The following is a 25,351-nucleotide window of genomic DNA, read 5'->3' on the forward strand; positions in this document are numbered from 1 at the left end:
ATGGCTTCACACATTGTACCAATGTTGAGAATAGAACCCAGGCCTTCAGTCTGAAGAGCAAATGCTTTAACCACTAGGCTACCCCAGTGCCTCCATAGTTGGTTTAAGTTAACGAAGACATGCATGTTAATGAAATACCACGACTGCCGTGGAGGAATGTATGTCATAATTGTATTTGTTCTTTTGAGAAATGTGATATGTATCCTAAAGAACCATTCATTGGAGGAATCACTCAATGGGGATTCAGGGTTAGAACTGTTCCCCAGCAACCTATGCTGGTTGTAAGATGAAACTGGATTGGGTGGCCACACCCTGTTACTTCGGTGATTGCCTGTCCTCGTAGCCTGACGGTGTAGGCCATTGCTCATAATATTAATCACTGGTTTGTTTTACTCCATTGTTTACAGGCTGATCTCATAGCTGGAATATTGCTATTAACTGTGAACATTGAAAGAATCTGCAGCATACATTCCGAATTAGATTTTTTTCTAGCACATGTGATTTACACTTGACTTTGTACCTGTTTATCTTTGTTCATATTTAAGATTGTCTTGTTCTTTTTCAGGCTTCCACTTAAGCGGAACGATAACAGAGCCTGCCAAACCCCTTTTCTCAGAGCCAGAAAAACCATACCAAGTATCAATAAGTTTTGACAGGTGAGTTGACTTGTCTACATACAGTATACCATCATGCCTGCCATTTTGTCAACTTGCTACAGTACTGGGTTATGAACTGTGGTACGATCTGTGAATGCACAGTGTCTTTTAGAAAGTGGTCAAATGTAACAAGTATTATGTTTGGGATTACACTTTCTAAGTGAAGTACAAATTCTAGTACCGTATTTTCTTGAGTATAGTGCGCACCGATGTATAATGTGCACCCCCCTCTAGCGGATTCAATATTTTGGGAAAAAAAATTGAATACCAAGCGCAGAAAAAAACAACACTGTATCCCTTTAGCGAAGTCTGGCAAACAAACAGGTGATGAGAAACTTTGTCAGTACAAATTCGAAATTTGAGATAAAAAATCCCCAAACAGGTTGATTTACCGCCAGACAGTGTAATAACATGATTAATTTGCGTACTTCAGTATGGAATTGTTGACATGGTTTTTCCGGTGTTACGTGCTCACGGTAATGTCTTTCCATGGGGGAAAAACATCAAAACTCATTAATTCTATATAATGCGCACCCCCTTCTACACAGCTGTGTTTTTGGGGAAAAATGTGCGCACTATACTCAAGAAAATACGGTACTCTTTTGGGTGAAGTACAAACTTGAGTTGGTACAAACTGGTTCATTAGACCATCAATGTTTGGCTGATTACTTTTATTTGTTTGTTGTTGTTTGTTGTTTAACGCCGCACTCAGCAATATTCCAGCTATTTGACGGTAGTCTGTAAGTAATCGAGTCTAGGCCAGACAATCCAGTGACTGACATCCTGTGCATCAGTCCACGCAATTGGAATACGATGTCATGCATCAACCAAGTCAGCAAGCCACCCGATTCTGTTAGTTGCCTTTTACGACAAGCATGGGATGCTGAAGACCAATTCTAATCTGGATCTTCACTGGTGTGGCTTGTTACTTCACTGGCTGTATGCTGTCGACTTTGCTAAAAATTCCGTCTTGGTTCTGATAAATGAGGAATAAACATATGAAGTAGTATTTCAGAATAAATGTATCTTCTGACTCTGATCCTTAATCTTCAAATCAAAGCCTACCATTTGTGTTTGGTCTAAAATTTATTACATGATAATATTAATGAAATATTAAATACCCCGTAAACAGATTTACGACATTTTAAATGGTAGCTATCCTGTGTGTTGTGTGCAGGATATGACCACCTTTATAATGTGGAAGTAAGGAGTTGAACAGGAATCGCTTCTAATCATCATAAAAGTGTTAGAGCATGGCCTATCTGTGGCAAGTTCACCTCTCCCAGGATCAGTTTTCAACAAAAACTTGTAATTGAATCGAAATGTGACACCATTGATGTCAGTGACAATTTACTCTGAATGACATACTTGTCTCCGTCTGTTGATGAAGCTATTGACCATGGGGCCCCACCCCCTATGATTACAGCATCACCCACACTACCACCCATTCACCACCCCATTCACCGGAATCAGGGAGTGTAGCAAGGGGGACAACTCTGTCAAGAGGCTCTCTTCATTTTCAACAATGTTTTGGTAGCCAGTCAAGCATGCATGATTCCATCAATACACCTGACTTCACACATTCAAATTGCTAAGCTGTACATGAAAAGTTATCTCCACTATAATTTGTCTATGATGTATAATTAGGAAGATGGATTATTAGCCTAAGAATCCAAGTGCTAACAAGCGTTCCATGTTTGTAGTTCAGCTGTAGAGAAAGCCGTCCTGCAGGGGGCGCTGTTCCTTGCTGTGATGGTGACTGCGTTTGAAAAACATTTTTCACATGAGAGAAGCACGGATGCAGAGATATCTAGTTTTCCTCAAACTCCTTGAAGCGGAGATGTGCTTTGTTTGCAAACTTTATTGCCGTTTATCAATGTTTATTTCATGTAAAGACCCTTATGATTGAGCCTGGATTAGACGTTGCCTACTAATTGCTTGCTGTTACAATGGATTTATGAGACTTTGGTGGAGAACTGGTTGCCTTGCAGACAAAATGATGCAAACTGCGATTAATTTTGTCAACCAGAAGTAGAATTCATGTGTTTAGTCTCAGGATCCCTGCGATTTATGGTGTTGATTACAACTGCTAATAGAACAAAGCAAAATATCAAGCTTGATCACATTTTTTTCACTTCCAAAGGAACCAATTAGGGCCATTTGTGAACCTGATGATTCAAAATGCAAAAATATGATTTCAGGTTTAAGGGATTGTGTGGTTATTTTCAGCAGTTAATATTTCTGCCATTATGCTCATTGAATGTCTATTATCTTGAATTGAAACTCCAATTATTCGAGAAGCTAAAAATCAATATTTTCTATAAAGCGAACAGTTAGTTTGAAAGTGTGATTGAAGTCAACCAAACATGTGAGAAGAACCTTATATAAATCATCTGGAAGCAAGAATAAAACATTTCCATCTCAATGGACGCTTATCAAGTTATCATTCTAAGGACTTTCCAGCTCACAATGGGAGACATGGCGATATGAGGTTCACACAAGCACATAAAATGCATTTAGTTTGAATATACTGAATGGCTGTCTGGGCTATTATCCTTACTGGTTTATAAAGACATTTATTGTTACAATAATAATAAGAATAAAGACATTTAGAAATGTTTTGTTGGATGGATTTCTGGCGATCTATTTGAGTTTAATTCTGCGTGCATTTTTTCAAATTGAAAACAGGAATGACGTAATGTGAAATAGTTTTATTGTCATAAAGGGGCAAGCTTTATCTCCTTGGCCTCATTGCATCTGTTTTGTGTTTTCACTTATCCCTTTCATCTGTTTTTTTTAAAAGGAATACTTTAGAGTCTTTCAACTATTTCTAATTTATCAAAGGCAGTTAATATTCAACTTGAATGTGTATTCAAGTTCAACCATGGATCCAGTTCTGGGGCAACCACCTGTTGTCGGCTTATTTTGAAAGAGTTATTGTAGCACATGTGTAATGGGATGGGAAACAAAATTCAAAATTGTCTTTTGATAATAAAGTTTAGGACTATTAAATATGACTGAGTAATTAGACTAGTATTCTTAAATGTAAAGAACAATGTTAAGTTATTACTTAATGGGTTTATGTTTTGTTTTATTTTATTTTTTAAGGCAGTTTATGTTTCTTGTTTAATTATATTGTTGCAAGTATTACATGACTTTCAAATAATATAGAAACTTTGAAACACATTTAACTGACAATTGTTAGCCATTGCTGTAAAAGGCAACTATGCTGGTCGTAAAAGGCGACTAACGGGATCAGGTGGTCGTGCTCCCCATCTTGGTTGATGCCTGTCATCGATCCCAATTGCGTGGATCGTTGCTCATGATATCAATCACTGGCTTGTCTGGTCCAGACTAGATTATTTACAGACCACCGTCAAATAGCTGGAATTTGACTGAGTGCGGCGTTAAACGACAAACCAACCAACCAATCTAAAACAAGATATGAAGTTGGCAGCATATGAAGCCGGGGGTCAAGTTGGCTTGGGTTGGAGTTCAGTTCTTCTCTTGAGTACACGTTGTGGAATTCATTTTCAGTGCTATAAAAATGTTGTAAATATGTTAGACTTACGTTTTTTTAAAAATTGCTCACAAATGTGTTTGTTTTTCAGGTGTAAAATCACATCTGTAAAATGTGGCTGTGGAAACCGAGATATATTCTGGTGCCACCATGTGGTGGCGCTGTCACTGTATCGGATACGGAAAGCAGACAGTGTCCAACTACGGGTGCCGATATCCGGTAGGTACTGCCACAGAAGGCTGTGTTGACAATAGAGTCTATCTAGCTACACTAACAAGTACACTGATGGTTAAAAATAGGCTGTCATAGGATTTCAGCAGAAGAATTCTTTCTGTCACTGAAAGTCATAACAGTGCCCCAGTGTGTCAAACAATGTTTGGTCATCTTCTATGGGAACATGTAGGATTCCATCGCAAGCACCTGTTGTCGCACCTCTATCAATCAATATACTGTGTTGTTTGTTTGCAGATTGATGAAATAATAGTATTGCTGTCTGTGACAACTACAAGTCTACAAGCCTCACGTAGCTTTTAGCATTAGTTTTAGTATATTTTGTGTTATATGTTAATCTTTGGTGGAGCTTACTAAACCAAACTGAATTGTACTTGACCCAGGCTTTGGACAAGTGGATAAATTTGCAGACTGTTATATGATGTTTATTAGCTGAGTTTGCTAATTAAACTGAACTTGACTTGACTCTGGCTTCAGGCAGGTGGCTAAAGTTGCAGACTGACTGGTGGTGTTATTACTATCTATTAAAACGTAAAAAATACTTGGAGTCATCCGAGATATTTGCTGATGTGAGAATATAGGATAGAAATCTGCTTCCATATAGCAACATCAGGTTAACAAGCATTCACTGTGTTTAGAAAGCATCTTACAAAATACGGCCATTGTATTGTCTTTGTCAACGATGGGGGTTCGTTAAAACAGTACAAACTGATCCAAACGAGCCAAAATATTAAGTTTTTAGTTTTGTATAAGTTTTTTTTATAGTGTCAGAGTTATGGATATGGTATCAAATTTTCCTTCAAGTTCAAAAGTATACATTAAGATTTCCTTGCATGATATGTTAACAGGAATTTGTTGTTTTCGTGTCTTGTACGTATAGACAAGTAGTGCACCCTGACTAGACAGTGTCTGCAAAGATATTAATGTCAACAAATAAATATGTTTGATTGCATTATCAGTGGATTTACTTGCATAACAAGTAATATTTTCCTTACTGCTCATTATAGATAATACATTTTCAAGTAAACATTGTTGTTTGTTAAAGACTGATGTATGTTATTGATACTGCAGGTTGGTGTTAAATGTTCCTCTCAGTAAAGAAGCTGATGAGCAAATATATTTTTTAAGAAATTGATTGTCACGTAGTTTGTGATAAATGTGTTTTGCATGACAAAAATAGAAATTCTGAAAAGAATTTGTTTGTCTCACTTCAGTTCATCTTAAAAACAAATATTTTGTACATCCATTAAACAAAGTTTTTAAAAAAGAAAATGGTTATAAATTTCATGATAATATTATGCTGTATTATATTTCATATACTTATCTTCCGATATTTGAAATAATATTGTTACATTACTTCAGTATTTTCTTTATTAGTGGTTGCTGATTGAAATGGACTTTAAGAACAAATTCAAATGCTTTTTTACCAAGAAAACATCTGAAAAATACCCCCAGAAATATTTTGGAAAATTAATGTCAAAACTGAGAAACATTTCATTTGAGATCCCAGGCAATCAAAATATCTAGATGAGTGGGTATTAATGCATGTGTCAGTTGTATAGCATTATCATGCCAACAACAAATTCTTTTTTGGTTCTTAGGTTCAGTAAACCATCAATTCAACGATGACAGCCATTTTGAAAATTAAGGATAATGACAATAACTGCAAAAAAATGTTATTGCTCTGTGACGTTGTAAGACGATAAGGGCAGAATATTGTGACAATTAAGCTATGAAGTTTAATAGAATTAAAATGGTTACTCTCTTTAAACTATATTAAATAAAAGATGTTGGCTTAAACTTTAGGTTCCTGTTTGTTATGGTGGCGTCTGTTTTTATGTTGGATGCTCATAAATATTTATCTTTGAAAATTCATTATGGAGCTCTTACACTTGAACTAATTTAAACTGAATGTAGCTTTATGGTTGTTCTCTGAAGGAGGGTTTCAAATTAATCCACTTGGAACTAATGGATGAGCTTCACATTACAGATGAATTTCCACCATAGCTTCACTGAGCACAGTAAGGGCTAAGATAGAGAGGGCCATGTTGTTTTGTACCTAGCGCGTCACCTAGGTGCCTGTTCAGCCATACGTCTTGCAAATCCGTTTTTTTTAGGTTGTGTTTTCTGAATTACATCTATGATTGCTTAGCTTTTGTTATAGGATAGTTTGTAGGTATTTTTAAACGTGGTAATATTTATAGGATTCAAATTCTGTTTCCATGCATTATTGGTGATTCAGATACAAGCCCATAAAATGTATTCAACGTTGAAGTAGTTTATCATTTATCAATTTGTGTTGATGCTTGGCTGCACCTGTTTATTGGGAAATACAAAAGAATTGTACTGAGAGTCTTTTGGTTAAAGTACATTGGTTGTGTAACAATTGTACATTAGGTTGGTTTAATAGTGTCAATTACAACGTTCAATTTACTAAAAAAGTTTTGGTTACAAAACTCTAAGATGGTTTCTTCCAGGAGTATCCTTGACCTGGTTGATGCATGTCATCGTATCCCAATCAAGTAGATTGATGCTCATGATGTCAATCACTGGATTGTCTGGTCCAGACTTGATTATTTACAGACTACCGTCGTATCTGGACTATTGCTGAGTACGATGTTAAGCAACAAACAAACAAACAAACAAACCTCTATAGCAGTAACTCTGATTGTTTGTCTTATAGTGATTGTATGCTACCTAACTTTTGATAGGGATAATGGAGATATGTCCTATGTAAATATACGCTTGACTTCTGAGAATCATTTTTGTGTATCATGGAAAGATGAAAATTATCCTCATCAAAAGTTGAGTATTATTGTTGGAATTAATTTTACAAAGTCTTGTGCATCTTTATCAGTTGGAGTCAGTATGAACGGTCGGACATGTAGGTCCCTGGCCAAGTAATTAGATACATGCTTAATCCTGCCCTCACTATTTTGAGTTGTTCAGTGTTTATTCTGAATTGTGAAAACCTAGAAATAGATTAAGGTCACATTGAGTTCACTTCACAAGAACATTTGAATATCTTCATGATTCAGAATGACAAGAAGAGCTGTTGTGGTCTCATTAATATATCGTATAACATGTATCCATCTGATATTGATATGATTAAGGTTTAAAATTATATGAATTCTTTTCCAAAATGTTGAAACTGCTTTCATCTTAGGAGTACAGGGTATTCTTGGATCAGGGGACTATAGTATGGTGTCTTCTTCATGTGGTTTTGCTGTCATTTCCCCATTAGTCTGTGTCTTGCTGTCTGTGTGTTTAATCAGAAGGACTCATTAGCCAAATGGTTCAAGTTACAGACTTAATAACAGGGTTGAAATGTCGGTGCTAATAGCCAGTCTATCTCAGAAAGCTCCTGCACAGCTGATTGAAAATTTGATGCTTCTGTCTATTCCATCATTTGCATTAGTATTGTCCTTTGATCAACCACAAAAATGTTTGCTTAAATTACTATGGCTGGAGCTTTTCTTTATTTGATGTTTTAGTCGCTCTACTAAAAATACTTTATCAATAGTTTTAGTTGAACCCTTTTGAGGAGACTGAAATAAGTACTGTTTTGATTGACAGGTGTTTTCTAAATATAAACCTGATTCCTATGGCATTTGGTTCACTTTGATATTCTTTCTTAGCTGATAATTATCAGCCTGATTCAAGCGAAAGTTTTGTTTTTTGCCCTATACATTACAACAAACTGGTTTGGGAAATTTGTTAAAAAAAGTAAAAAATATTGGTCTGCTCAAGATACATGATTTGATGTCTAGATCTTGTAATTGCTGCGATACCCATTATCTCAGATGTCAGTATTGCTATATGTCAGTTATATGTCATCAACGATAGTAATATGACTGTTATACTATTGCTTGGCTTGAATTATGATAACCCTTGTGGGGATTAAGAACAGGAGTTAGAACAGATCTCCAGCAACCTGTGCTGGCTGTAGGAGGCAACTTGAGAGTCCCGAGACTAGGATGCCATTGGCGTAGATTGTTGCTAATAATATCATAAATTATTGGATTGTCTGGTCCAGAGTTGATTATTTACAGGCTGCTGCATAGAACCTGAATATTGCTAAGTGCAGCGTTAAACAACAAACCAAAAAGAATTATGATAGTTTTGATGCTGCTGCTGGTAATGGTGACTTTTGTGGTGCAGTGGCATGACTGACATCCTAAACAATCGACTGAAAAGTGTGCAGCATGACATACAGTATTCGTATGTTTACCATATATTGCCGTCTTAATGCGACCCCACTATAAGGCAACCCCCTTGTACCCACCTTCAAAATCAACCCTAAATCATATACACCGTCTATAAAGCGACCTGGAATGAAGCACATCACCAGCACACACACAGACTTTATATTTGCAATAAAAACATGTTCATTCTGCATTGGGTTTTTTTCTACAATGATTTGTCGAGAGTGTACTACAAAGTACCAGTTGGTAATGTATTATGTGAAATGTTTCTCAACACTGTTCAGTGTCTAATCATTTCAGCTTAGCTATTAATATTAGCTATGGGACAGTGGGGTAGATAAGTAGTTATGGTGTTTTCTTTTCATGCTTAACCCCAGGTTCTATTCCCACATGGGTAATGTGTGAAGCCCATTTCTTCTGATGTTACTTGGATATTGCTAAAAGTGCTAAAACCCATCTCACTCACTCACTCATATTCTGTGTGCCATCTATTACAGAAACACTTCTACAGATGAGTCGAGAACAGCTGCAGAAATTTGCCCAGTATTTAATCGCAGAACATCATACAGATGTTCTACCCACAGCCCAGAGAATAGCAGATGAAATCTTGCAGGCCATGTCCGAAATCAACATGCTTCCAGGTAAGTCATTGATCACGGCATCGATTGCAGAAACTAACAAGTGTGTTAATATTCATTGAGTGTAAATGTCTTGTAGGGATTTGCTTTGTGAAATTTATGTGATGTGACAGGTCCATTTGTTGTTCTGAGGCTCAACAAAGAAGTTTGAATTTAGATTTGTCTTGAGAGCTGTGTTGACAGGTATTGATAATTCTTGTAGGAAAATTGATGCGTCTGCTGTGATGGCCAAACTCCATTCCTCACTGGTATTGATTAATCCTAGCATTGTCTCCATGTAGAATAATTCACATTTCATAAATGATCAAACATTTTTCACATGATTTTTCACTGTATGAATATCAATTGATGATGAAATTATATATATGGAAACACGTGTTATCACATTTGTGGAAATAAAAAGAGTTCAGAGATAATGATTTTCTATTCAATAACATATGTGAAAATATTATTGTTAATTATGCATTCTGTTGCATACATTAGCAATGATAAATGTGATAATTTTGAAAAATGAACATATTTTACAATAATAATTGCCTGCAATTCAATACCAAAGCCTTTGAAGCCTATTTTTATTGTTAATGTCTGTTTCATAATCACTAACTACTGGTATGGTATATTTTAATGGAGATAAGCAAACTTTAGTGAAATATAAATATAAAATGTCAATGCCTGAGAATAACAAGTCTATTATCAGACCAAACAGATTCCATTGGGTGTAAAACGCAAAATAACGATGAAGATTATGTGAATGGATCACTGGTGTTTTGCGAAAATCCAAATTTACAAATATGGCTGTAGCATTGATGATTTCAGCACAAGCACTGACCCTACCTGAACCATAATTGAAGTGTTGTTTAGTCCTGGACTGCACTTTCACTCATTGTTTGAGTTGTTGTGGAACTCTTATAGAATAATGTGGCGGTGTTGCAGGTGCCCCGGACCCTACAGCAGGCGCATCTATTGATGATGACAACAGTTGGCATTTGGATGAAGAACAGGTTCGGGAACAAGTTCGCACATTCCTCTCTCAGGGTGGATACCTCAACTCTTCCAATCAACTTAACTCCATGTTTGCCAAGGTAGGTCACTCTTCCAATCAACTTAACTCCATGTTTGCCAAGGTAGGTCACTCTTCCAATCAACTTAACTCCATGTTTGCCAAGGTAGGTCACTCTTCCAATCAACTTAACTCCATGTTTGCCAAGGTAGGTCACTCTTCCAATCAACTTAACTCCATGTTTGCCAAGGAAGGTCACTCTTCCAATCAACTTAACTCCATGTTTGCCAAGGTAAGTAACTCTTCCAATCAGCTTCACTCCATGTTTGCCAAGGTAGGTAACTCTTCCAATCAACTTAACTCCATGTTTGCCAAGGTAGGTCACTCTTCAAATCTACTTAACTCCATGTTTGCCAAGTAAGGTAACTCTGCCAATAAAAACTAGCCTCCATGATGCCAAGGTAGGTCACTCTTCCAATCAAAACTAGACTCCATGTTTGTTTGGTTCTGTAACTCATACAGTCAGATCATCTCTTTGAGAACCATTGATCAGTTATTTTAAATTGATTGAAACCTATCATTGAAGTAGTATATACGGGTGGGGTACGAAATGTATAGAGGTCAATATCACATATCCAGTCAGAAAAATATTATCCCTTTGAGATATGTTTTTTGACTTTTGAAATCATGTCCCTTTCCACTTTGCAGGTGAGAGAGATGTTGCGAGCCCGAGACTCTAATGGCGCTCGAATGTTGACGCTGATCACAGAGCAGTTCCTGGCTGATCCTCGGCTGGCTGTCTGGAAGACCCAAGGGACACCCATGACTGACAACTGCCGACAACTCTGGGATGAGCTGGGTAAGGATATACCCGCACACTGAAACTGTGCCAGGTTAATCTGGAAACCCTCCTTATGGTCATATTCTTTGCTGGATTTGTTTTCTTTGATGTTTAATGCCACACTCGGAAATATTCCTGCTTATCCAGTGATTGACGTCATAAGCATTGATTTACAAAATTGAGATACGATGACATGTATTAATCATGTCAGTGAGTCTGGCCACCAAATCCCGTTAGTCACCTCTTACGACAAGCATGGGTTGCTGAAGACCAATTCTAACCTGGATCTTCACGGGGCCTCTTGCTTCTGGAGATGGGTACATGTGTACCCATGGAGCTACCCCAGGACTCATTCATAATACTGTTTGAAAATCCACATGATTTCCCTGGCGACAGTCTTGATTAACAGTGCTTGCTGTAATGTGATCAACCTTGTCTCAATTTGTACAAACAGTGTCGAATAATTTTCTTAGATTAGGTAAATTGCATGTTGTAATTTCTAAATTCATAGCAAAGAAATATATTGAGAAAAGGATACTTCAGTTTTTGACTATAACAGAATATTATTTCAGGTGCATTATGGGTGTGTGTGGTGCTAAATCCAAGCTGCTCTCCGCTTGAGAAGGAACAGTGGCGTGCCCTCCTGGACCAGTGGATCGGGAACTCTCTGTGCCCCCTTGAGGATGCAGATGGGGGTCGGCAAATACCTGATGTCCCCCTCACCCGGGATCTGTTAGCTGGAGGCACGAACAGTATGTAGTCACATTATATCTTTCTTTATGAAGGATTTTGTTATGGATTTAGAACAAATGTTACTTGTTACCTTTGATACTTGAATGCCAGCTATGAAATATCAGTATGGAGGTCAATTTGTTATCCTTGCTTATGTTACCTTTGTGGTTGATTTATGTATCGAAGGTTCGGTCGGGTAGCCTAGTGGTTTAAGCGTTCACTCGTCACGCCGGAGACCCAGGTTCAAATCCTTTAAAGGTTACAATGTGTGAAGTCCATTTCTGGTGTTCCCCTCCCTGATATTGCTGGAATATTGCTAAAAGCGGTGTAACTCACTCACTCACTTCATGTATCGATAATTGTGTGTCCATGTGCCAGACTATAGGATAATGTAGCAGTTTGTTTTTATGTGTGTGTCTTGTCTCCAGATACACCCCCTCAGACCCGGCCACGCCCCCGGACAGTGTTCCAGCATGCCCAGGAAGCGAGCCAGCTGACGTGGGAAGACCGACACCTACAACTGATTGTCCACCAGGACAACTTCCACAGTCGTGATGCATGGAACTCAAAACTCTTTGACTCCCGAGGACTTCCTCTCTGGCATGGTGAGTGTCAGCCATCATTGGAAAACACAAGTTGAAACAGTCAGTTTAGAAGTACCTGTCTTTGTTCTCAGTCAGCAATAATATGCCCCTGCATTATGGCATTTTAATAAGTAATAAGTTACAAAGGTTAGTGTCCAAACTAGGCCTCTTTTCCTGACCTATTTATCAAAAGAAATCACCTGGGAACCACATGTTTTTCGTTTTGTTTGAAAGTTGACATATACTAATTTTAATGTGACTATAGTAAATTGGTCATATCATGCGTTCTTTAATTTGTTTTGAGTAGTATATTACAACTTCTGCTCAATGTAGGGTTGACTCTTTGCATGAATGAACAACAGTAGTTAGCATTTAGAAACATACAGCTTCACAGACTTCATGAAAATGATATGTAAGTAAAGTTCATATGACGGTTTGACAGTAATATGTTTGTTTTAATTGCAGAGCATATACCTACAGCTTGTGCCAGAGTGGATGCCCTGCGTTCCCATGGTTACATAAAAGAAGCTTTGCGATTGGCTGTTTCTATTGTAAGAACAATGAAGTTAGAACAGAAGAGAAATCAAGAAAGATACAGAGACTTGCAGAGAGATATAGGTATGCGTTAAGACGATTCACTTGATGCTACAGAAACTGTATCAAGTTTACCTGAATAAATAACAGATATAATCTTTGTAAAATATTTTCATAAGATGTTTTAAAGTGACTGTCAAGTATGTGTACTTAATGGCATTATCTTCATCAATATTTTCAAGTCATGCTTCTGGTTATATAAAAATTGTAAATGTTTTTTGCAGTGTCAGCCAATCCTTGTATGTCAACATGTGGGTCAAGGTCACAACCACCTGTCAATCAAACTGGTCTGATTGGTCACCCCCTGAACCCCATCTCTGTCCTGTTTGAAACCCTGCTGGAGGCATGTCTGGGGCCTGATGAACATCATGGAAGTGGTGAGAATGATGACGATTACTTTGAATGGCATTTGGGGCGGTCGGGTAGCCTAGTGGTTAAAGCGTTCACTTATGACGCCGAGTTTGATTCCAGACATGGGTAGAGTGTGTGAAGCCCATTTCTGGTAACCCCTGTCATGATATTGCTGGAATATTGCTAAAAGCGACATAAAACCATACTCACTCACTCACTCACTCACTCAAATTGCATTTAGAAGTGATGCACATTAGGAGGAGAATTTATAATAAAGAAGTTGACATCCATAAGTTCTCTTCCTTTTGATGATTACTGTTCTATAATCATAAAAATAATTTAATCATTTTTATGTTCATAAACAATCCTTTCTAATGACCCAGTCTAAAGTCCGACACAACGATGTTTGACTGTGTTTCAAATGGAATGTTGTTTTACACAGGGTCATCATCTTCAAGTTCAAGTTCCCGTAACAACAATAACAACAGTTCCAGCAACAACCATTCCTCATCTTCATCATCATCAACGTCATCTTCATCGTCGTCATCCTCACAGCGCTATACACACTTTGCTGAAGGATTGGTATCCGGGGAAACCTACCTCACTCTAGCCATAGAAGTGGCTCTCATAGGTATGGTTATTGCCAACAGTTTACTATCATCTCGGTCACCATTATTGCCCTGTAGTATATTAGCTGTTTACTATCATCTCGGTAACCATTATTGCCCTGTAGTATATTAGCTGTTTACTATCATCTCGGTAACCATTATTGCCCTGTAGTATATTAGCTGTTTACTACCGTCTCGGTAACCATTATTGCCCTGTAGTATATTTTCTGTTTACTATCGTCTCGGTAACCATTATTGCCCTGTAGTATATTAACTGTTTACTACCGTCTCAGTAACCATTATTGCCCTGTAGTATATTAGCTGTTTACTATCATCTCGGTAACCATTATTGCCCTGTAGTATATTAGCTGTTTACTACCGTCTCGGTAACCATTATTGCCCTGTAGTATATTAGCTGCTTACTATCATCTCGGTAACCATTATTGCCCTGTAGTATATTAACTGTTTACTATCATCTCGATAACCATTTTTATGCAAAATGGAATTAGTCTCAAATGTTCAACACCTGGGTTTGATTCCAACATGGGTAGGGGTGGTGGAGTTGGTGTCAGCATGTGCAATGTTGCTGTGATATTGCTGGAATATTGCTAAAAGCGGCGTAAAACCATTTCTCACTCACACACTCACTCCAACATGGATAAATAATTGGAAATCCTTTCCTAGGTTTTTGACTATGTTTCTGCAAATGCTAGTGCATATGAATTGTTATTCCCAGTTTTAACATCATTGTAGCTGATGACAGTTGTACAGTGTATAATTTTTGTGTGTAGGTCTCGGGCAGCAGAGGATCATGCCGTCGGGGCTGTACGCTCAGGAGAAGGCGTGTAAACAGGAGGAGAGATTGCTGTCCATGCTACACAACATTCCCTCGGACCCGGTGATCATTGGCGTCATGAAGAGCCAGGCCACACTGCTGCTGGAAGGTAGGTGTTTACTTGTTAATAGAAGGCTTGGGTTCATGAACACAATATTATCAAATCCTGCAGAAATATTACGACCATTACATCCTGCTCATGGAAGCTGTTTTCTTGTTTTATTATATCAAAGTTTAAACTCCACAGATTATGTGTTTACTCACTAAAGATTCAGTGTCTATGTGTCAGTGTCAGTGTCTATTCTAGCCTTTGATATTTTAAATTGGCCAGGGTGCCATTGTACAAAACAACCTTAGAGCTAAGACTGTCATAAGTCTATGTTAATGTATGCGAGTTATGATCACATTAGCGCTAAGATTGCTTTGTACAATGGCACCCAGGTTCGTCCATGGTTATGACATTTCTGCAATGTACTGAACTCACTTGCTTACTCAGGAAATAGAACCAGTTCAGTGAGAGGCAGACCTATGAATACTTTAATATTGTTGAGCACTATTTAATGCAAGCATGACTATTTATCTTTCAGGGGGTCCCAGTAGTGGTTTGGGAGTTGGCATCCATCCGGAGAGCTACCCCATGCACACATTCGCTCGCTACCTCTTCAACTGTTTGCTTCCTGTTGACGTCGACCTCGCCTATATGATTGGCATGAGGGCAATGAGGTAGGCATCTTCCCATCACCAGTCACTGCCCTTAGACAAGGCTACTGATCCGATTTTATCTATGAAACACAATCAGCCTTGCTCTTGTGGCATTAATTGTTGTGTCAATAACGTATTCCAACGTGAAGAAAAAATCAATAAATTTCTGTCACAGGATTTGTAAGAATATTATTGTCATAAAGTTTTGAATGAAGTTTGGAAACCGTGTTCAATAGCACCAAACGTGTGCCATGGAGAAGAGGGGGAAAGAATGTGATTATGGAAACTCTGGACCATTTACTGGAAATTGTATAAATTGTGCGTAAATCAATGTTGTCCTGTGCAGTGATAAGATGTGTTAGCTGCCTGGCAGGAGATGTAATACAATTCCTTCACTAACACATTGTGTGCTGTCATGATATTAATAATCAATATTTGACTTCAGACTACCGGTGCTGGAGAATACTGATGAAGTGAACCTTGACAATGGCATCAACAATGTTGGGTCGGCCATCTTGAGTCGCTTCCCGCGGTGGTTCATCTTGAGTCACGTGGAGGCGCAGCAGTGTGACCTGGCTTCTACACTACTTGCTGCCTCGAAAAGTTAGTACTGAGTGATCATTTGCCCATCTTTCTCCAGAATAAAACATTGCACTAGATCAATAATGTGATTAATTTGGCAGACGTCAGCTCTTATCAGTGAATAATTTGTAAAGGATTGTGGCAAATAGAGGAAATCTGCTTGATTCCCTGTGAAGCTAATTTGGATGATGCATTTGAGAACAATGTCTGTGTTCGGGAAATGATCAATATGCTTGTATGAGGAGTTGATTTAGTTTTATTACTTTTCAATTTTATTTTATGTTCGATCTCAGTGTGTTTATGAATAATTTATTAATGATGGGTTAGTGAAATACTGGCCCAGTTGAACACACAGTAAGTAAAAATGATTTCAGAAAGCCTGAATGACAGCACCAGACCATATTGATGAGTGTGTTTGTCGGACAACTTGCTTTGAGCGTCCCCACCCCTTGTATGTTTCTGTAGCCGTGGGTTATGTTATATTGCAGGTGACACCGGTCGACTGCGCCGAGTGCTGGAGTGCGCCCAGCAGCACATACACAGCTCCTCCCAGCTGTACAAGCTAGCGCAGGATGCCTTCAAGATTGCCACCACCCCAGACGGCTCCAAACACATGCCTGCTCTCAATGCCGCATTTGAACTAGGTCTTCAGGTAAGAGAATTGCTGCCATTTGCTCTGAATTGCCTGAAACTGAACCAAACTTTAATTTAACTAGGGACTGTAATTATGGTTTTAACATATCATAAATGGTGTCACAATTACTAACATCTTGGGTTTTAGTACAGAAACTGTGTATTGAAGACTTATTGTGATATCAGTTTTCGAAATTAACATGGAAGTCAGTAGATTCTTTCTATAACCATCATGTTAAAATTAAAGATTACAGGTATCCCCACATTCAAATATATATTATAAAGCAGTAAATATCAATGATGGACCTCCCTTAATTTCTAACACTTGCAACGTATATCTTGATCACTGCTTGCCTGTGGTAAGGGAGGTAACTCAACATCAAGTAAATGAACATGTTTTGTGATGACTTCCCGTAGAATTATTCCCTGTGCCATGTTTGCAGACATGTTACTTGCATCCTTCCATGTCTGTGTAGGTTATGAGAATGACGTTGATGACACTGAATTGGCGACGTCGGGAAATGGTGCGGTGGTTGGTGACGTGTGCAACAGAGGTCGGAGTTCAGGCGCTCATCTCAATCATGCAAAACTGGTTCCAGTTGTTTGCACCCATCGAGGCAACAAGTAAGTTTCGCAGCCTACTCATTCATCCTCATCAGTGTCTCCATCTTGTTTATGGAACCGGGAGGCTTCTTCATGCATAGGGTAAACTACAGTTGCTTGACTGCTGAAGACATTTTGATCACTCTTAACTTTCTTTTACCAAGATTATTATGTTGGTGCAATTTATTTTATTTTTTAGTTGGTGTTTTTCAAAGAGCTATTTACTGCTAATTTAGTACTCCAGATAATTAACTTTACATTTTGAGTAATACTGAGCATTGTTTTTTACACTGACCATGCTGAAAACTGAATTGTGAAGCAAATAGACTGCTTGAACTCAGGAAGGGAAAAGAAAAGGGCTGGGACGAGTCCAAATTTACTACCTGGGAACCCGACATCCTATTAGCTGACCCTACCCGGGTACCCACTGTAGGTTGGGAACAAAATGTCCTGCAGCCCTGGCAAAAACTATTTAGATACATGTATCAAACGATCAGATCATGGAACACTGATGTTGACTGAAGCCTTATCATTACTCAAACATATACAAGTCAAAAGGAATGTGTGCATCATCAGAAAGAAATGCAAACATTAGCGACTTGTATTGTAACCACTGAGCTACAGTGAGTTTTTAGTCATTAAACAATATATCACGTGAGTAACCACGGGTCCAGATAGTACTGTGGGTTACCGGGTCCTACCCAGGAACCACCCAATCTGAGTACCCGAGTTACCCATCCTAGCCCTAGAAGGAAAGGGTAGTTACCACTACAAGGGTTGAACATTTACCTCTTAATCAGGGGCGACTTTGAACACAGCAGTAAACATTAATTAACATATTTCTTTGTGAACCTCATTAAGTATGGCTGTATTCCTCACTAACTGTGATTATTGCTGTTACAGGTACTGTGGCTACGACAGTGGTGTCCCGAGCAACAATGGACCAGCTGAAGTTAACGTACCCCCAACACGAGGAGCTGGCCCGATGTGCCCGCAGCCTCGCACTCCAGTGTGCCACCAAAGATCCCCAGAACTGTGCATTGTGTGCCCTAACTCTGTGTGAAAAGGATCCTGTAGCATTCGAGACAGCGTATCAGATCGTCATCGACGCTGCAGCTCATGTGATGAATTCCAGTCAGTTATTTACTATCGCTCGCTATATGGAGCATCGTGCCTACCCCCACCGAGCATATAGACTGGCGCTCCTTGCCATGAAAAATCTCCACCTAGCTTACAATCAAGACACCCACCCAGCCATCAATGACATTCACTGGGCATGCTTGCTCAGTCACTCGCTGGGGAAAACGGAACTGGCCAACATGATCCCGTTACTCGTAGAAAATGTGCAGTGTGCTGCTGTACTGTCAGACATTTTGCGTCGGTGTACATTAACGGCGCCAGGTATGGCAAGTGCGGACGGTAAAAGACGAGCAATTAAATTGCTGTCGTATGAAAAGCTACCCCTCAGACAACTTATGGAAGCGACCATATACGCATACATCCAAACGACTCATTCCAAACTGACCCATATTAGTCCCCGACACTACGGAGACTTCATTGAGTTTCTCAGCAAGGCTAGGGAAACATTCATCTTAGCTCAAGACGGACATATACAGTTTGCTCAACTCATTGAGAACATGAAACTGGTGTATAAAGGCAAAAAGAAGCTTATGTATTTAATAAAGGAACGATTTGGATTATGAGTGAGCAATTGTGCGACAGCATTATTCACGGGACCACTTTTAAGTTATCATTCTTCATCAGTGCTATGGACTTCTTTTCTTCATCTCAATGGTGCCACACCCATCTGTCTGTGACCCTGGGAAACGCAAACATGGCTGGACAAGCAACTATCGTCACCCAGTATTTCCAGATAGGCTCATAACTCACACAGTTGTTGATTTCTCTCCTTTTGTTTATATGTCAATATACATATTGTTTTTGAATACTTGTAGAATATGATTTGTCAGTAGTTTACACACTGAGGATGTAGTTTGTCATGCCAAACTGACTTCTTTTTTCTAGTTTTCCAAGCCATAATGCGTTGTCTCACTTGATCATTGGACCAGCAATATATATATCGAGTTGAAACTCAGGAATGCAATATATATGGTAACCAAAGGCTATCAGCACGTTTCCCATGTCTGTATTTTGTATTACATATTTTTTATGGAATGATTGAGAAAACACTAAATGCATGTTTTGAGATTTTACACTTAGGATTTGTAATGAATACAGCTCAAAGTGTTGGACAGTGTCCAGGAATGTATTGGAATGATACAAATAGTGTTGTGTTGACCTGATACAGTGTCAAGGTCACCTGTAGGTCACAGGTCACATGCTAAGGTCACCAGCTTGGCTGGTCAGAGTCACCTCTGACCTTGACTCTGACCGCATGACGAAGATGTCAGCAAGTCGTGCAGGAATATTCATTGATGTAGGTTAACAACTGACCTGAGGTCATATGAATATTCGTAATCAGTCAGGTTATAGATTTCCCACAATGCAATAGGTGTCATGCTATGTGCATCAACAGGGTTCCACATGTGATCAAGGAATTGATATTTGGAAAAACTATAAATAAACAAACTTTGGAATATTAGGATCTTGTATAAGATCAACCAATTTTGGATTTCTCTGAACAAAAACAAGAAATTAAAGCCATTATTAAAAATGTGTTGGTGCTTGACACATTCTCAGCTGTGGAGCTTTAACATTAGCTTCCAGACTTTCTATAGACTAGTTTGCCACAGTGGTACATGTTTGGTAAAAATGGTCGAAAGAATCCAAATTATTTTCAAAGATCCTTTTGAAAAAATTGAGTTCGTACGGGAAATACTACAAACAATATGTTGAATGTATTGTTCCATTTATTAGCAGTTGTATGCAAACACTGTTAGCTCTGAGAACACAACACTTGAGTATAACACTGTTTGAGTATTTTAAGGCGGAACTGTCACAGTAAAAGATGTGAGAAGTTTACAGGTTTTCACATGCTGTGAGGACAAGGTAATACGATTTTAAGATAAGTTTGAAATAAACTTTTAATTTAGTTGATATATTCTAAATCTGTTTTTGCAGTATTTTCTTGATTTGGGAAAATGTATTGTTATTGTATTTGTTACGTTATGCCTGTTTGTGGAATATTATTATTGGTTACATTCTCCATTTATGTGTTTTAATTTGGAACAAAAGGATTAGCGGAGTATTGTTTGAGCATACATGTATTTCATGTCAGGAGAAAAAGATGTTCCAATGGGATTTTTAATTTCCTTTCTGGGTGATATTTTTTTTTTGGAATTGGCTACCTCTGTGTACTGTTGTTCCTGGCACTCTATTATTCTTTCAGTGTCTCAGTCATGCAGTTTTAATGTGTTTTGTCAGCGTATTCATTCAGTTGAATTCACATACATAGAAAACGGAAACAACTTGAGCTGTAGGTATTGTTCTGTGACCAAGTTGTTAAAATTCTGATTTGTTTTTTTTTTACTTCATGGAAATCAGGATTCATAAAATATGGATCTCAGGGACTGAAACCCATTTTTTTCCAAGCCCTAAGTTTGTATTTTCAAACTGTTTCTAAGCATATATACCCATTGCCATTGTAGAGTTATTTACTCTCAGTAATAACCTAAGTAAGTTATTAATGAGTCCTGCACCTTGAACATTGTGTGACATATTACCTGTACAAAGAACCATGATATCTGTTGTCTGTCTTGACATTTGTGTTAATGTGATATCATCTTTTCCATGAAAGTTATAATATTAAAAACTGTGTGTTATCTACCTCAAATGTCGACTATCTAAACATGTAGCCAGCATAATTTTCTCACCGCTGATAACCCAACACATGCCGTTTGTGTCCATGAAACTGAAAACAGAGACGTTTTTAGAAACCGTTATTTACAAATTTAAACCTTTACTCCAGTTGTGCAGACAAAGGCTAGAGTTAAATTGGAAATGAATCCCTTTGTATGTATTTAATGACTCTGTTTTACTGATAGTTCGTGTATTGATATGCTACTCAGCGTTTGAGTAGTCTCTAGACCACACCTTGGACTAAAGATGACTATTTTGGTTCTTTGCAAATGTTGAGAAGTATATAATCGAAGTGTTTGTTTGGGCTTACCTCATAAACAGTCATTGTTGGGATATCAGTGGTACAAATCAAACTAAATCTACCTTGAAAGTTTCATCATCAATCATCACCATCATCATCATAATCATCATGAATCAACCATATTCTCATAACAATGTGCATAGCCTCATTTTGTAGTCTAGTCAGAAACCCTTGTACAAGAATTTTCAATTTCAATATAGATACTGAATTCCTCCTTCCAGTCAAATTTCTTACATTCTTTCAAAGTCTGTTTTCTTCGAAACTTGTTTTTGAAACTCCCCTGCACTCTATCCTAGACACACTACAGAAAGGGCATATGCTGCCATCTATATAATGTTGGATTTTTAGCAATCAAAATATTTTATATTTCATGGTACAAAATGTTAGGTAGGTTGTTTTATATTCATCCCAACACCTGCCAAAACATTCTGATTCCGTTAGCTCATAATGTTTTTTTGGTTTTTTTCATTTCTTTGTCATGTATTGCAATATAAATCATTTGAGTTCCGATTCCAAGAACATTCAGTATTGAATCGCCGTCAGCTGGTGTGGAATTGATGCAAATCCCATGAGCAGTTTGTCACTACAGGAAATTCATTGATTACATTGAGCCTGAAGTATTTTCTTCCCAAATCATAATAACTTTTGTAATACTATACACCGAGCAATATTACCAAGCTCTCAACAGGGAATGTAATGATATGCAGCAGAGCTTAGCATGTGTTATCAATATGTCGATGTGCATAAAGCCTATAGCATATTGTGACAGATCAGTAAAATGTTTATTCTATATATTTATTTCTATAAGTAATGTAAATGTACTATTGTTTTGTATCAGTCATAATTGCAAGATAGATCCTATAACATAAAGAAGTAAAGACATTTCCCAATTTTCTAAATAGGTAGCCCTGAATTTTAATATTTTTGCTATTTTGGACAATTTCCCCTATTTGAAAACTTCTCCAACACAAGGGAAGAATAATGTCCCCTACATTTCATAGCGTCATCATAGAAACTTAAATATTTTAATAAGTGGCATTCAATTCTATTATGTTATCATATACTATTAAAATAATCTGTCTTAGAATGGATTTATTATGTAATGATTTTGGATTATTTATTCTTTAAATAATAATTAGTCATAATGACCTTTTTATTCCTAGTTGTGTCTGTGTTGCTTGTGTGAGACATGACTGCACATACTGAGATGATGGTCACTAACAGTGCTACATCTTAGTTTATACAGTGCTATTGTTGTTTGGAAGGTCAGCATGACACAATCTATCCATGCATGATAATGTCCTTGCCTAGAGACGTTTATCCGACAAATGTACTATCTTTTGTACCGGTATTACAAATAAGCAATTTTTGTTTGAAAAAAAAATAAGCAAATTTGATTTTCCATTTTTAGGGTAAGTAGCTTTTTAACTAAGGCATTTAAAGAACAAGCAAATGTTTTCTTATGATAAAAGAAGCCATATTAATTCATTTATTTGTTTGAGCACAATTCATATTAATTTAGATACAGTTGGGATGTTTAAGGATTGTATAATTAGTGTCAAAATAGCCTGCAATCAAAACTTCATCCCCAGTTTAAGCTTCTACAACACTGCTTAATACCAATGAAAACAGCGTACCAATGTGATGGATGATTGTCCTCTTGAGAACGGGAAGATGAATTGTTGAGATATGTTTTTAAAACAGACTGTGTGTACCCAAGGACCACCCTGATTCATGGAGGAGTCTGGTGGATGCTGTCACTGTTGTTAGACATGAGAGAAGCTTGGGTTTGTTTATCCAGAAAGGTGCATGTATTGTGTTGGTTTGTTTCTGTATTTTGTGCCCATGAGTTGTATACGAGTCGAATGTTAGTTGTCATTGGTCGCTACCATCACTCATTAAAAATAATTAAAACAAAAAGATGTCTATTTATTGAACCCAAAACATGGGTTTTGATAAGTTGTACCTTCATATTATCTTTCATGGTATAATAAAAAGAGTGAGAAATGCATTCTGCTGTTTTCGTTTTCATTCAACTTAGGGTTAGAGAGTTGGGTTCATGTTGGAGAAAGCCACTAACCGTATTACCTTGATTGGTTGGTTGGTTGTTTTACGCCACACTCAGCAATATACCAGCTATATGACGTCAGTCTGTAAATAATCGAGTCTGGACCAGACAATCCAGTGATTGATATCATGAGCATCGATCCACGCAATTGGGATGGATGACCTGCTTCAACCAAGTAAGCGAGTTACCGTATAATTCTTTATAGACGGTGATATAAGTATATGCTTAGCATCGCATTTTACAACTTTGTTGAATATGGGGCATAGTATTGGCAGGACAGGGATCATAATCAGGGTGATCATGGGATTTGAACTTGTGGATCACTGCAACCCACACGTCTGATTTTGTTTGTTTGTTGTTAAACGCCGCACTAGGCAATATTACAGCTATATGATGGCGGTCTGTAAATAATCAAGACTGGACCAGACAATCAATTGATTGACATCACGAGCATCGATCCACGCAATTTGGATATGATGACATGCATCAACCAAGTCAGCAAGGCTGACCACCCGATACTGTTAGACAAGCATAGGTTGCTGAAGACCTCTTCCACCCCGGATCTTCATGGGTCGAACACTGCCTAAAATGTATTGCAATGTTAGGTGCTCCGTGGTGTGTTACAACAGGGATAAGTGGAGGCAAGCCAAAACAAGTCGATACAAAGGGATAGAACCAGTCAACACCTGTTCCTTGTACCTTGACTGTGGATCATTGCTAATGCTGTCAACAACTGGTATGGCTGGCCAGGGCAAGGACATACAGGCTGGGGATACATCTGGCAGGGCTGTCGAAAATCAATACCCGACCTGATTGGATAAAATATACATAAGTACAAAACACAGCTTTGAAAAAGTGTAAACATCGCCAGTATGACCAATTTAACTGACGTTTACTTCCTTGTTCTGATTACAATCACACTTGAGGACACGCTGTCTGATTGGTTGACTAGAGTACCACATTTAGAGAATAATGCAACATATGCACAACATTTAGGAAATGACCAACGAGCTACAAGAAATTATGGATTATCTGTCCCTAGTGATTGAATGGTGTTAAAGGCCAGGGACTTGCAGCATTCACTCACTGGGGGCAGATAATCCATAATTCTGTGTAGGTTATTTTATACTCATAGACAGAGAGAAAATGAAGAAAAAAACATGAATTGTCAACCCTAAAGATTAACTTTACTAAAGGCAGTCTACTGTTCAGATGATGTCTCGTTACGTAATCAATTTGTGATGTCATGAACAATGGATGATGTTGTATCATATTTCTTTCAACAATAAACAATAAAAGGGGACAGCTATTCGATTTACAGAGTTGCATCCCTTGGACACACCAGAAACACTTCTGGGTTCGAATCCCGAACCCCTGAGACCTGCATCACTTCAGGCTTTCCTCCCACATTTAGCTGGCACGCTGTGATATAACTGGAATACTGTTTAAAACGGCGTTAAGCTCGCTCACTAACTCACTCAACAATAAAACACAGTGATGCCACACAGCTTCAACTGACCAATCAGCATTGAGAACACTAAAATGCACTCCTAAATATCGGAAAGTTATTACACACAATCACACTACCCTCAGGGGTAATATACTAGCATGAAAAAAATAACTATGCTTGGTATAAAAGTTCAATAAAAGTAAATTTATTCTGAAATTAAGAAATGCATCTTTCAATATAAATTCATAAAGACGTTTCCTTAACGTTCACAATATGCATGTGCATGTTAGTGCATGGTGCACAATTTGGATAGTTGAGTGTTTGTTGGGAGCATGATACTCACATAGTTTTTTATCGTGAACAGCTCACAATGATTGTATAGCTATCAGGTGATCATA

At 37.9% G+C, this 25,351-nt stretch overlaps 1 protein-coding gene across 1 annotated transcript in view; it reads left to right on the top strand.

The window, feature by feature from the left end:
• The window catches only part of LOC139478583 (zinc finger SWIM domain-containing protein 5-like), a 44,145-nt gene extending 20,710 nt beyond the window's left edge, over positions 1-23,435 (top strand). Inside the window, exons 2-17 of the mRNA XM_071261122.1 lie at positions 566-656; positions 4,268-4,395; positions 9,110-9,253; positions 10,184-10,332; positions 10,959-11,109; positions 11,664-11,843; positions 12,252-12,428; positions 12,873-13,025; positions 13,226-13,378; positions 13,795-13,983; positions 14,752-14,904; positions 15,383-15,518; positions 15,943-16,100; positions 16,568-16,731; positions 17,189-17,336; positions 18,219-23,435. Coding sequence (XP_071117223.1) covers positions 566-656; positions 4,268-4,395; positions 9,110-9,253; positions 10,184-10,332; positions 10,959-11,109; positions 11,664-11,843; positions 12,252-12,428; positions 12,873-13,025; positions 13,226-13,378; positions 13,795-13,983; positions 14,752-14,904; positions 15,383-15,518; positions 15,943-16,100; positions 16,568-16,731; positions 17,189-17,336; positions 18,219-19,018 — 3,074 coding nt within the window. The 3' untranslated portion in view covers positions 19,019-23,435. The remainder of the gene's footprint in view (positions 1-565; positions 657-4,267; positions 4,396-9,109; positions 9,254-10,183; positions 10,333-10,958; positions 11,110-11,663; positions 11,844-12,251; positions 12,429-12,872; positions 13,026-13,225; positions 13,379-13,794; positions 13,984-14,751; positions 14,905-15,382; positions 15,519-15,942; positions 16,101-16,567; positions 16,732-17,188; positions 17,337-18,218) is intronic.
• The last annotated feature ends 1,916 nt before the right edge of the window (positions 23,436-25,351 follow it).

The sequence above is a fragment of the Haliotis cracherodii genome, unplaced genomic scaffold (assembly GCF_022045235.1).
Source record: "Haliotis cracherodii isolate W230 unplaced genomic scaffold, xgHalCrac1.p SCAF_4, whole genome shotgun sequence".
In the NCBI taxonomy this organism is placed as follows: Eukaryota; Metazoa; Mollusca; class Gastropoda; order Lepetellida; family Haliotidae; genus Haliotis; species Haliotis cracherodii.